The sequence below is a fragment of the Haemaphysalis longicornis genome, unplaced genomic scaffold, assembly GCF_048455015.1.
Source record: "Haemaphysalis longicornis isolate Haplotype H1 unplaced genomic scaffold, Haemaphysalis longicornis Haplotype H1 scaffold_3, whole genome shotgun sequence".
In the NCBI taxonomy this organism is placed as follows: Eukaryota; Metazoa; Arthropoda; class Arachnida; order Ixodida; family Ixodidae; genus Haemaphysalis; species Haemaphysalis longicornis.
In genome coordinates, this window is record NW_027526335.1 from 1,281,423 (window position 1) to 1,294,604 (window position 13,182).

Sequence of the window (13,182 nt, forward strand, 5' to 3'; positions counted from 1 at the left end):
CATGCTATAGGACAAAATCCTGAAATTGGTTTTTGGGCAATTAAATGGGCAGCATTTTCAAGAAAAAAAAACGAAGGGGAGATATCAACTGGCTGTGTGGTTATTTAGGAATGTGTGAAAACACAGTGTTTTCCCGAAATCCTGCTTGCCTTTATTGGGAGGGTGTCATTGAAAAATGTTGTAGAACAGTGTTTAGATAGCTGAGTAAGTTGCCTATCTCAATAAAAACCAGTTCGATATCTGAAATGGCGGGCGGTAAAAAAATTAGTATCTCAAAAACTATTTTACCGCTTTTCAGTCTCCCCGGGGTGGAATTTTCAAAATTTTCAGAAATATTGACCTCCAACACCGTAATCAGAATGTGCCCTTGAAATGTGTAGCCGTTTGAAAGAGCAGTTTGGCTAGACGTGTACATAACCTGTTAGGCCTTTTTGGCTCGTCAGCTGTGTCATTTGTAAAAAAACAAGTTTGGCCCTTTTAGCGGCGTCGCAGGGCGAAATCCTTAAAAGTTGTTCTGTGCATTTGTATGAGTAACATATGCAGCAAAAAATCAGTTGGATAACTGAATCAGTGAAAGATTTATTTGAGAATCTTTAGGAATACCATTTTATTTCCGGAATGCGGAATTACTTCGCTAGTGTAGGTTAGGACGAAATCCAAAAACTACTTTTTATATATTCTTAAGGGCTACATATATCAGCAGAAAACGTTTCGATATGTGAATGGGTGAGTGAGAAAATCACGAATTCGCGAAACCACAATTTCGCCCATTTCCGCGGTTAGGAGTGCAATTTCTGAAAAACCCGCCTTAGTGAGCACCTACTCAATGACGCAAATAAACTCGCGAAATTTCAAGTCTCTAGATCAAACAGTTTTAGCTGGGCGTTGATGAGTCAGTCAGTCAGTCAGTCGGGCACTTCATTTTATAGGTGGGCAGACCAGGGAACTGTGCGGGAATGGCGGTGTGGCGTGGATTCCATGGGCTCCGACCATTACCCAATCTGGATCTGCGTGGACACTGGAGCTAAAAACAAGCGGAGACGCATAGCGCGTGCCGTCGACTGGGATGCCTTTCGAGAGGCCGTAGGCAAGTGCGAGCAAAACCTACCAATCACGGAGAAGCTGCGCTGAGCGGTGGAGACCGCCATTCGAAAGACCGAAGTGAACGAAGACTGGCCCACGCCGGAGAAGCATCATGCCAACCTCTGGGAGACCCGCGAGCAGCTCTACATGCGCTACATCACAAACGGGAAGAGATATGAAGATCTTGTTCGTGTGCGCAACAAGACGGCCCAGGCGAGACGCTACGCTAAGCACGTGGCGAGGTCTCGCTGGATGGAACACTGCGCGTATTTCGACGAGAAAACCGGCAGCCATCGAATGTGGCGCACGTACCGTGCCACGGTCGGCAAAACAAAGGTGCCAGACACCACCAAGAACATAAGGCTGGCCACGTGCTTGACGGTCGAGGAGTTTGAGAAAGAAGCGGCCGAAACCTTCTTCCCACAACCACAGACACCGCCGAATCCCAGCGTATACGAACCAGAGCCAGTGACGAACGAACTAGACCAGAACGCTCTTTTCACGCTACAGGAGCTGTCTGTGGCGTTAGAGGCGGTAAACGTCCGCAGCACCCCAGGCAAGGACGGTATAACGTGGCAAATGCTGCGGAACGTAAACAAAGAGGGCCGTACACAGCTCCTGGACGAGTTGAACACTGTGTGGCAGTCCGGAGAACTGCCCGCAGAGTGGCGCCATTCCATCATATGCCCAATTCCTAAACCCGGGAAGAGACCTGACAGAGTGCAGAACCTCCGACCCATTTCGCTTACGTCCACACTATGTAAGCTGTTAGAGCGCATGGTGCTGGCGCGGTTGACCTATATAGTAGAGCACCACACAGGATACTTGCGGCCCACGCAGGCCGGGTTTCGACCAGGGCTCTGCACGCACGATAGCCTCCAAATGCTCCGCCGCACGGTGGGGCGCCGTCGTGGACCCACCAAGACTCCAGCCATCGTTATAGCCGTAGACGTGAAGAAGGCCTTTGACACGGTCAACTGTACCCGGATCGTGGAAGTACTTCGCGATTGTGGAGCTGGCCCACGAATCACCAATTTTGTGAAAGGATTCCTAATAGACCGTACATTCAAAATTCACACCGACAGCCACCAACCACAGACCTTCAACAATGTAGTCGACGTGCCAGAGGGGGCGATCCTGTCTCCTATGCTATTTATTCTTGTGATGCGCGACATTGCTGGTGAGCTCGAGACAATCGAGCACTTGAAGCACACAGTATACGCGGACGATATTACGATATGGACTGATGGCTCGACCGACGTCAAGACGGCCGCTGCGGCGGTACAGCGTGGACTGGACGCCATTGAACGGGGGCTCATGGCTACGGGCATGCGCGCCTCTTCAGAGAAGACCCAGTACATCGTTCTAGGTGGTACGGAGCAGACAAGGGAGGCCATCGACATCAGACTAGGCGGTCGCCGCATCGAGCGGGCTGCTTCCCGTTGGATCCGGATCCTAGGGGTCCCACTGCACGAACAGGGTGGAGCGGACGAGTGGGTCCGACAGCTGAAGGTTACGTGGCGGCAATAGCTCCATATCATCCGACGGATGGGCAACCGCTTCGGCGGTGCGGCGACGCAGGCTATACGTACGCTGACCCAGGCGGTGCTTACATCGAAGGCATGCTACGGGGCAGTTTGCTTCGAGCTCACCCAAGCGACACGCGCAACTAGAAACGCTGCACCGCGAGTGCCTGCGAGCTATCACGGGTCTGCCCAGGCACACCAGAACCGAGGAGCTCTACCGGTTTGCGAGGCTTCCTCCGCTACGCCACATCATAGAGGAGCGGTACAAAGGGCACACAACGGGACGAGCTACCACCAATGCCGGGACATACATCCAGCGTCTCACCAACGACACCGCGAGCGACGATTCGCCGATTTTGCCACCACCGAATCCAATCCCCCCTTGGGAGGACGAGCTTATCCGCACCCCAAGACCCATGTCTGCAGGAAGGACCACCACAGAGAGGAGCGACCTGCAAGGAGGTGCCATATTCGTGGACGCCGCCGTCGATGCGACCACCAACCGCGTTACCGTTGCTTGTGCAGATGGGCCAGCGCGGGCGAGGCGGACGTTTCAGTTTGACACCCGCCTAGCACAGTGCGATGCGAGCTGGAGGCGGTGCTACTGGCGGCGAACCACATCGAAGAGCGCTACCAGGCGGAGGAGCACCGGGGCCAGCAATTTACCATATATACTGACAGCAGAAAGGCGGTGGCAAGACTCGGTGGCACCCTAGTCATCGGATCCACAAGCCACCTCATCAAGACGATTGCGAAGAGACTTCGCACAACGAAATCCATTACCGTGCGGGTAGACTGGGTGCCGGGACACGCGGGTGGCGTCGGGAACGAGGCCGCCCACGCGTGGGCGAGCGACGAAGCAAGTATCCGCTCCGACCCATTACACCCTGTTCCCCCAGCACGGCAAGACCCATACCCTGCGGACGACAGAACCGCTGCCAATCAAGAGAGCAGGGCGAAGCTCCGTGCCGCTACGCCCCATGACCCACGACCACTGCCAGGAGGACTTCCCAGAGGGGCCCAAATCCTGCACACAAAATAAGAGCGGGGGCTGCTCTTACGGAGGACGTGCTCGCAAAGTGGCGGGCATACGTTCCCCGACGCTCACGACACCTGAGAGAACCCCTCGAGAACTCCAGGGAGACTACCATCGTGACATGCTCTTCGTGTCACGCGCCAAGGCCCACAATGCAGCACATGCTGTGGGAGTGCTCGGGGCTTGCGGCGGAGAGAAGAGCCCATCTTCCGCCGTACATCAAGACCCTCCAGGAGTGGGCATCGCCTCCTCTGGGCCGGGCTCACCCAAGAGAGACTGTTATGTCCCTGTGGACTTTCGCTTGTACCACGTGGATACACAAGATAATGTAGACACTCACCTCCTTTACCGCATTCCCCATCCCTGACTAGACCTTGAGTCTCCTCTTCCGAATAAATAATTATAATAATAATAATTTTATAGGCATTCTCCCCGAGATCGAACACAGTGGGCCCCTGGCGGCAGCGGGACGAACCGCTCTTAGTGTGGATGGCGCTCTGGCGTCATCTGCTCGTTCACGTTGTGCGCGGCGCAACACGCCTGCTGCACACGATAAATAATGAATATGTGCACTTGTTTTTGCACTAAGCAGTGGCATAGTTACCTCTACTTGCGGATTTTGTCAAGAAACGCAATAATCAGCGGCCGTTGGTGGATACCGCGCTAGTTTAGCTCCACAAAACATCGTCGGCGTTGTCACCGCTCGAGCGTGAAACGTATTATAAACATTGTTTCGACACATTGCACTTTTCTTATAGATGAGTGCAGTCGTCTACCGTTTCAGGAACGTCTAAGGGGGCTTTTTAAAAATTGCGTGGTGGTTATTTAAAAGAGAAAAGTTTACTACACGAAACGGGTAAGACGTGACAAGACCCGTGCATGCCCGTACATTTGCCACACCCTTGTAAAATTGCGTTGTGTCCTTTTAGAAAGAAGAAGCAAACAAAAACAATTACAATGCACACGGCCCGTGCGCTATCGCCCATACATTACCAGGTTCGTATTTTACACCTGCAAGCGCCTGTGGGATCGAATTCTTGCCGTACCTTTTTGAAAATAAATACCATTTTTGGACAGTCGTTGCTTGTACTGTGTTGTTATTTTATGTATTATTTAAAATACGTTTCTGTGGATGCACAAGAGTATTCCAGGGGGATTTCTCGGTCAAATTAAGCAGGTGTGAGTTTGCGTCTGTCCTTAGCATTTCGTGTGTTATTTTTAAATACCCCATTTTCAAATCACAACATGAATCACCTTGTCCAAAAATGTGTTTCACTCAGCATAACCAAATGCCTATTATGGCTAGGTCTTAGCCGCTTAAGGTGGACCCAAGTTTAAAGCAGGAAAAACTGGGTAATATCATTGCCGGTGTTCCCCACATGAGTGGAGGGTGTATGCAAAGACTCGCTGGATTTTTTCCCCTCGATGCTCGCTTTAAATACCATTTTGAAAAAGGCGAGACACAATTCCTGGAGAATCGCGGGCCAAAAGGCGGGTTAATCAGTTTCCTAAATACTGGTGTTCATTTGTTGAAGTACTGCTTTTTCACCCTCTCCTCGCTGCGTTTAGAATGTTGGCGAAACCCCTCCCCCCCCCCCCCCCACAAAAAAAAAATGAAAAGCACACAAAACTTTTATCCGTGCCTTTTCTAACCATTCCTCAAGAATTAAATGCCAAGACAAAAGCAAAGTTCAGTTTACAATACAGAGCAGTTACCGGGAACCCGTTGCGCTATTTCGTAACGAGAAATAAAAAGAAATGTCTTACTACATCTGCAACAGGGCAATTACCTGCCATCTTTTATGGTTCGTAAGCGACATTACGCAAGAATGTAAACACATCTCTGTTCTAGGCACCCAGCTGTTAGATTTTAAAAGGAACGCAAACGGTCAACAGTGCAGCAGTAACAGAAAATCTGGGCTCACTGTAAGGTGCCAGAAGCTCGGTTTACACACGTACTGTAAACCTGCTTGTCACTTCACAAAAGTCTAGCTAAACGGTAGATCTTGATTGTACTGCGAGTTTTAGCAATTTAATTAGCAAGTTCATTTGCGACGAAAGCCCTAGGTAAGTGACTCGACACTGTTATTCACAAAACCTGCCTTCATTGTCCCTAAAACTTCATTTAACCTACGCTGTGAGCAAAATATCCGTTTGAACAGTTGCATTGATATCTCTGCGCTGGCTAAAATTCAGTAATTTTATGTTGCCTTTCGAATACGCAAAAAATATCGTTAACTCTCAGAAAAAATGTCGGGGAAGTTAAGTGCTGTTGCCAATTCAGGGCATCCCACAAATGCTAGAATGTGTCATGCTACCAATGGAAGCGAACGAACCTGCTGTTGTAAACTGAATTCCCGAGATCGAGGCTTCCTCATTTGTTTCTATTTATGCTGTTATTTAAGGAACAAAGCCATAGTCGGGAAAGGGAAAGATCGAGCTTGCTACGAGCCACGGCGTACAAGTTCATTGTCATTATTGCAGCCCTTCTGAGATTCCCAATGGGTCGCCGCTTTTTTGGCGTAGTAATGAAAACTTATTACCGCTTCTATGCTATACATTGAACTTTGAGGAACCGAACTACAGCATACCACTCTTGTCTGCGCCTTTTGTGCGTACACAGGGCGCGAGAAAGGCACGAAGCGCGCCCACACTGGGCATTCTCCCGGGCCGCTCAGCGGAGCATCCACACTATACTCGGTTACAACTCAAGAACGGCACCACCTCATGTAGTGTATCACTCCGCCAAAGCGCCGCACCCGTGACGTCAGTGCGCGCGCGTTTTGAAAGGTGTTTGCTATGAATGCGTGATATCGTCTGCCTTGTCTCGCGCAGGTTGTTTGCCGTCGCTGGAGTCGTTTATAAGCATATTAAGTCCAAACAATCACGGGGACGGCTCACGCCACGTTCCAAATATTCCCAGTAACGCCCTACTTGCGCCGCGCGGAGGAGGAGGAGGAGGAGTACAACTTTTATTGCTCCGAAAAGCCTTGTGGGTGGAGCCCTCAGTCCAGGGCACCATTGGAGCAACCCGCCGTCTTCGCCCGTTCGATCAGCTGCAGCTGTCTGCTGGGGCAAGAGCTAGCGAGTTCTCTCTCCCACTGCTCTCGGGAGGGGTGTGGGATGGGGTCAATGTGGGGGTTAACTTGGCATTCCCATACCATGTGATAAAGCGTGGCAGGGACGCCGCAGTGTCTGCACAGGGGATCATAGAGGGTGGGGTGTATAGCGTGCAGCCTCGTAGGGTGTGGGTACGTGTTCGTCTGGAGTTGACGAAGAGCAGTCTGTTGGGGCCTGGTTAGTTGCTCAGAAACTGGAGGGTATCGCATTCGGCCAAGCCTGTAATGTTGTGTGATGTCCTTGTACGTGAGAAGGGGGTATATTGTCCTTTCCTCTTCTTCTAACGGTGCTCGGCTGACCAAATCTCGAGCGAAGGCGTGCGCCGCCTGGTTTCCGCAGAGAGAAGAGTGGGCTGGGGTCCAGATTATTCTTATGTTTCTCCGAGGTGGGTGTTGAAGGATGATGCCGAGAGCGATTGTGGAAATTCTTCCTGCCGCATAATTTCTGTATGCGGCTTGGCAGTCCGTGATGATGGTGGATGCTCGGGTTTGGGCGATTGCGAGGGCGATTGCCGTCTCTTCTGCTTGCAGCGTTGTTGCCTTCCGTAATGTTAGGCTACTGAGGAGGGAGTGGGGTGTGGCGGTTACCGCAGCTTTTACTTTATACCGGGCATAGTCCGCGGCGTCAGTGTATACCACCTCCTCGGATTTTCCGTACTGACGTTGAAGAGCTTCTGCCCTAGCCGCTCTTCGTGCTTGATGGTGTTCGGGATGCATATTCCTCGGCAAGGGGTGAAGTTTCAGTCTTGTCCTGATTTCTAGAGGGACTATGCCCGCATCTTCCGTCTCCGTGAGAGCGTTAAGCTTTAACGAGGTCAGAACTGATCGACCGGTGCTTGTGAGGCCGAGCCGGACTTGCTGCGCCGTGAGATGGGCTTCCACGATTTCTTCTATGGTGTTGTGTATCCCTAGTGCTGCAAGACGTTCGGTGGATGTTGTCGGTGGGAGGGCCAAGGCTTGTTTGTAAGCTTTCCTAATAAGGGTGTTGAGCTTTTGTTTGTCTGCTGCTTTGAGGATCGTGTAGGGAGTTACGTATGCGAGGCGTGAAATTATAAATGCTTGAACGAGCTTTATCGTATCTTGTTCTTTCATGCCATACTTTTGAGTCGATACTCTGCGGATCATTCTTGTAATCTGAGCAGTGGATGAGTCCAGTTTTTGAAGTAGGCGGGTGTTCTTGCAGTCTTCTTGATAGGTCATGCCGAGAATTTTGATGTGATCGGTGGGTTCTATGCGTATACCGTCCATCATTATGTAGAACGAGGTAGATAGGTGATGACGACGTTTTTGCACCAGCAGGAGTTCAGATTTTTGGGGAGCGCAGGTGAGTCCGCATTCTTTCGCGTACGTGTGTACAGTATCTGCAGCCTGTTGCAGTCTCTCCTGCATTTCCCCTTCCGACCCTTTGGCTATCCATATTGTGATGTCGTCTGCATAAAGACCATGTTTTATGTCTGGAATGCTTCCAAGTTTTTGGGGCAGGTTTATCATTGCGATGTTGAACAACATCGGAGATAATACAGCGCCTTGCGGCGTGCCTCTGCTTCCATATTTGTGGGGGTTGGACTGCAGGTCGCCTACTTTCAGGATCGCCTGTCTGGCTGTTAAAAAATCTCTAACGTAGCCGTATGTACGTTCTCCGCAGTCTAAGGAGGCGAGATTTCTGAGTATGGCTGTGTGGGCTACATTATCAAATGCTCCCTTTAGGTCAAGTGCGAGAATTGCCTTGGGTGAATTTTTGCTTGCGGTCTCAAAAATTTCTTTTTTTAATTGTAGTAGTACGTCTTGCGTCGATAGCTTTGGCCGGAATCCAAACATTGTGTGTGGAATGCGATCGGTATCCTCGAGGTAGTTCTGAAGTCTCTGTAGAACGACGTGCTCCATGAGTTTCCCCACGCAAGATGTTAAAGAAATTGGGCGTAGGTTCTCTATACATGGTGTTTTCCCCGGTTTTGGCAAGAGCCTCACTTCTGCCTCTTTCCATTCTTTGGGAAGCTTGCTGCTGGTCCAACACTCGTTCATATAGTTAGCGAGGAGCTCTATAGAAGTGTCGTCGAGGTTCATCAGTGTTTTATTGGTGATCTTGTCTTTGCCGGGAGTGGTGTTTCTGCGGAGTTTGAGAAGTGCTGCTCGTACCTCTTCCGTGGTGATGGGCTTGTCTAATTCCAAGTTCGGGGATCCTGTGTAATCAGGGAGCTGATCCTGTTGTACTTCAGGGAGGTATCTGTCCCTAAGCGCAGTTATGAGTGACTGCTCGCTTCCTTGAAATTTATGCATTATCGTTTGCATTGTCTTGCAAGTTTCAGTTTTACTTCGGGCAGGATCTATGAGGTAGCGAAGGAGGTTCCACGTTTTGGAGGTACTAAGTCTGCCACTGAGGCCATCGCACATGTGGGCCCAGTTTTGGTGGCATAACTTTGCTGCATATGTTGCCGCCTCAGTGTTGATTTGCGCAATACGTCGTCTGAGCTTTTTGTTATGACGTTGGCGTTTCCACCTCCGCATTAAGCTATTTCTCGCCTCCCATAAGTGTGCGAGATGGTTGTCAATTGCTGGCGTTTCGATGCTTGTCTGAATATTCTTGGTGTAGGTGTTCACTTCTGCGGCTAGCGTTTGTGCCCATTGTCCAATGTCCTTGATTTCTTCTTGCTGCGCCTGGTTTCTGGCCTTTCTGAAGCTATTCCAGTCGGTTAATTTGACTGCGCCTAGATTTCTCCTATATTGAGGTCCCGGAAGCACAGTTTCTATAATCATATGGTCACTTCCGAGATTATCCTCTCTGTTATGCCATGTGGCTCTCGGAGCGTTGGCTGCCAGCGTAAGATCGGGGCAGGTGTCCCTCACCGTGCTCGTGCCGATTCTGGTCGGTAGGTGGTGTTCGGTAAGCAGAATAAGTTGCTCTTCATCCATGATGGTCAACAGTTCGCGACCCCTCTTTGTTTGGTATGTGTATCCCCAAGCGGGGTGTGCCGCATTGAAATCCCCGGTGACTATGAAAGGGTTTTCTGCTGCGATACACTTAGCCTGACGAATAATATCCGCCAATCCAATGGCGTGGTTTTTAGGGCGACAATATACGTTGAGGACAAATGTGCTCTTTTTCTTCTTTGTCTTCTGAGGAATTAATTCGACGAGAATGTTATCATGGCTATGAGTAGTTAGTTCGGAGAAACATCCGGCTACGGTGATAAGGCACAGCGCCAACTTCCGGTGCCGTTCTTTAATTGTCACCGAGTATAGCAGCGCGACGCTGTCGCCACCTACATGTCGACCTCGCGGCGAATAGATGACACCGGCTCCTACGGAAGACGCGTAGTTGCCGAAGGTGTCAACAGATTGCAACCGCTAAGCGAACGCGGGAAAACTCAATTGAATTTTGCGTCCAAAGGGATGCACATTAAAAAATCTGGCTGCCCTTCTTGGGCGCATATTAAGACAAAATCCTGAAATCGGTTTTTGGGCAATTAAATGGGCAGCATTTTTAAGAAAAAAAAAGAAGGGGAGATATCAACTGGCTGTGTGGTTATTTAAGAATGTGCAAAAACACAGTGTTTCCCCGAAATCCTGCTTGCCTTTATTGGGAGGGTGTCATTGAAAAATGTTGTAGAACAGTGTTTAGATAGCTGAGTAAGTTACCTATCTCAACAAAAACAAATTTGCTATCTCAAATGGCGAACGGTAAAAAAATTAATATCTGAAAAACTACTTTACCGTTTTACACTCTCCCCAGGGTGGAATTTTTATAATTTTCAGAAACAGTGACCTCCAACACCGTAATCAGAATGTGCCCGTGAAATCTGTAGCCGTTTGAAAGAGCAGTTGGCTAGGGATGGACATCCCCTGTTAGGCCTTTTTGGCTCGTAAAAACAATTTGGCCCTTTTAACGGCGTCACATGGCGAAATCCTGAAAAGTGGTTCTGTGCATTTGTATGAGTAACATATGCCAGCAAAAATCAGTTGGATAACTAAATCGGTGAAAGATTTATTTGAGAATCTTTAGGAATAGCATTTTATGTATTTACGAAATGCGGAATTACCTCGCTAGTGTAGGTTAGGACGAAATCCAAAAAACTACTTTTTAGATATTCTTAAGGGCTACATATATCAGCAAAAAGCGCTTCGATATGTGAATGGATGAACGAGAAAATCACAAATTCTCGAAACCACAATTTCGCCCTTTTCCGCGGTTAGGAGTCCGATTGCTGAAAAGTCCGCCTTAGTGAGCAACTACTCAATGACGCAAATTAACTCGCGAAATTTCAAGTCTCTAGATCTAACAGTTTTCGCTGGGCGTTGATGAGTCAGTCAGTCAGTCAGTCAGTCGGGCACCTCGTTTTATAGGGTAGCTGGTTAGAGAGGGATTTATTCACGATGGAGACCTGCACTCGTAAGGACCGAGGCAGGGTTCCACAAGTCCAGACGCCAAGCATTTTCCTGCTTCTTCTTCTTCCTACACCGATGCACCGCATACCCTCATAGGCGGATAGCGCTGCGTTAGGTCTATTGCTCTGAGGCGTCCGCTCTTACTCTTCGCTACAATCACCCCCCCCCCCTCACACACACACACACACCCTCCCCCGTCAAAGAGGAGCAGACTGAGCAGTGGTGATGGTGACATCAATGTTTACGAATTGGCCTGTCGGCCTGACTTTACCTGTTGGCACCTGGCCGGGCGTTTCCCAGGAGCAAGCTTGCTTGTTCCAGCGCTTCTTTGGTCTTGGTGCTGCCTCCGCGATATGGGATCTCCTCCAGCTGCTGCACAAATCTACACATATCGCCGCCCGCCGTCATCTGGTCGATGTGCGTCACGTGGTCGCTCCCGTAAGTGACAACCGCCAGTCGAGAGAACTCTGGCGATACGATCAGCAGACGCGCCACGACCTCCACGAAGACCTTTTCTGCTGGAAAGTTCTCTGCTTCGATGCTCCCAGATTCATCTAGCACGAAAACTACGTCGTTTTTCTGGGTCGCGTACTGCTCTAATGTGCTCACAAACTGTTGCAAGTCGAACTTTAGACGCAAGCATTGGCCCCCCTTTGCAGCCATCAGCAGAAGAACGCATAGCTGTCCAAGATGCGCCAGGCGACCCCGCATCCTGTTCCCTTCGAGTCGGCAGCCGCGTGTGGCGCCGGGAATTCTCGCTGGCGGGCGGCTTGCTGGGGTTTGTGATAACACAAGACGCCCACTTCTCATATTTAGTGCGGCAACACCGGGCAAAGATAATGTGCGGCCAATCACGGGGCGAACTCTGCCGGCCGTCCTGTGCTAAAAGCTCGTATATTTAGAAAACATGTTTTCTTCATCTAATAATGTTCCGTGTTTCACGCCCTGCACTGTCTGCAGACGCCGCTGATGAACTCTGTGCTGGGTTTCGTTAAAATGGGCTATCAAATCCCTCGGCTTCAGCCACTCCGCGGAACTTGGGCAGCCAGCGCGTCTCAGTTCCTTCGTCATTACAGATTAGCCGAGAAGGAAGTCTCCTGTTTCCAGTTGCTCGGCATGGTGCAAGCAGAAGCTCGCGCCACGCCGGGCTGAGCAAACTGCTGTGAATTTCACTCTGTTCAGACTATTACTTCCCTCTCCTCCGATTCTCCCCTCCTACACATCCTCTCTATCGGCAAGATGAATCTCTCTGGGTCTGGTGCCTAAGTTCTGTTTGCGTGCGTCTTTAAGTCGCTGTCCTGAGTGTAGAGCCCGCTAACTTATAACGAGTCAAAATATGTACTCCCTAGAGGTTCTAAATCGCCTGTCCTCTAGTGATCCTCCTCCCAGGAGTTTTTTTTTTACTACATTGTGTAGGGAGGTTTCATTTACCTCTTGAAAACGGGGTTTTTAGAAGCTAGAAAGGTACTAGTTAGGGAGTTTCATGGAATGCTTGGGGGAATTCAAGGAGGTTAAAATGGAGTATTTCTTGCTACTTCAAGGGCGTTTTAAAGTGATATTTATGAAATTTTCAGGTGATTGAGTGGTGCATATTTTGGCTCTTTTGGGAAGTAAATATGGAATTGGGGGGGGGGGGTTGTTTTTATGTGGGTTTCAAGGAGCATTTTATTCTTTTTAATTGAGTTTTTACAGAGGTTTAGTGAGCTTATGGAAGTAATTTAATGCTTCTTTTGGAAATTTCTCAAACTCAGGAGGGAGGTTTTTGTCCGCCAAGGAAGTATTGTGTCTTGCAAAGTATTTCTCTTGTAGTGCTCACAGAACATTTTGGAGCCTTTACTGAAAGAGTAGTATGTCAATCACCATTAAAAATCTTTATGAAAGGCTGACATTAGGGGTGAAATTTCAAAGTACAATGGTCACTTTCTCAAAGCTTTGAGTGAAGTACCTAAATTGTTTTTCAATTGGCATACAGCATGGATGCGGTATTAAATAAAAAATAAATACATGCTAGATTGCTACCCCTGCACTTTCACAC

The 13,182-nt window shown here is 49.3% G+C and overlaps 1 protein-coding gene across 3 annotated transcripts in view; it reads right to left on the reverse strand.

Moving 5' to 3' along the window:
- LOC144173831 (sushi, von Willebrand factor type A, EGF and pentraxin domain-containing protein 1-like) overlaps positions 1–12,079 on the reverse strand; it is a 226,919-nt gene extending 214,840 nt beyond the window's left edge. Inside the window, exon 1 of one of the 3 annotated variants that reach the window (XM_077702090.1) lies at positions 11,419–12,079. In XM_077702090.1, the coding sequence (XP_077558216.1) occupies positions 11,419–11,957 (539 nt within the window). In that variant the 5' untranslated portion in view covers positions 11,958–12,079. The remainder of the gene's footprint in view (positions 1–11,418) is intronic. The other 2 variants (XM_077702089.1, XM_077702088.1) reach the window with 2 other exon arrangements.
- Positions 12,080–13,182: the final 1,103 nt, after the last annotated feature.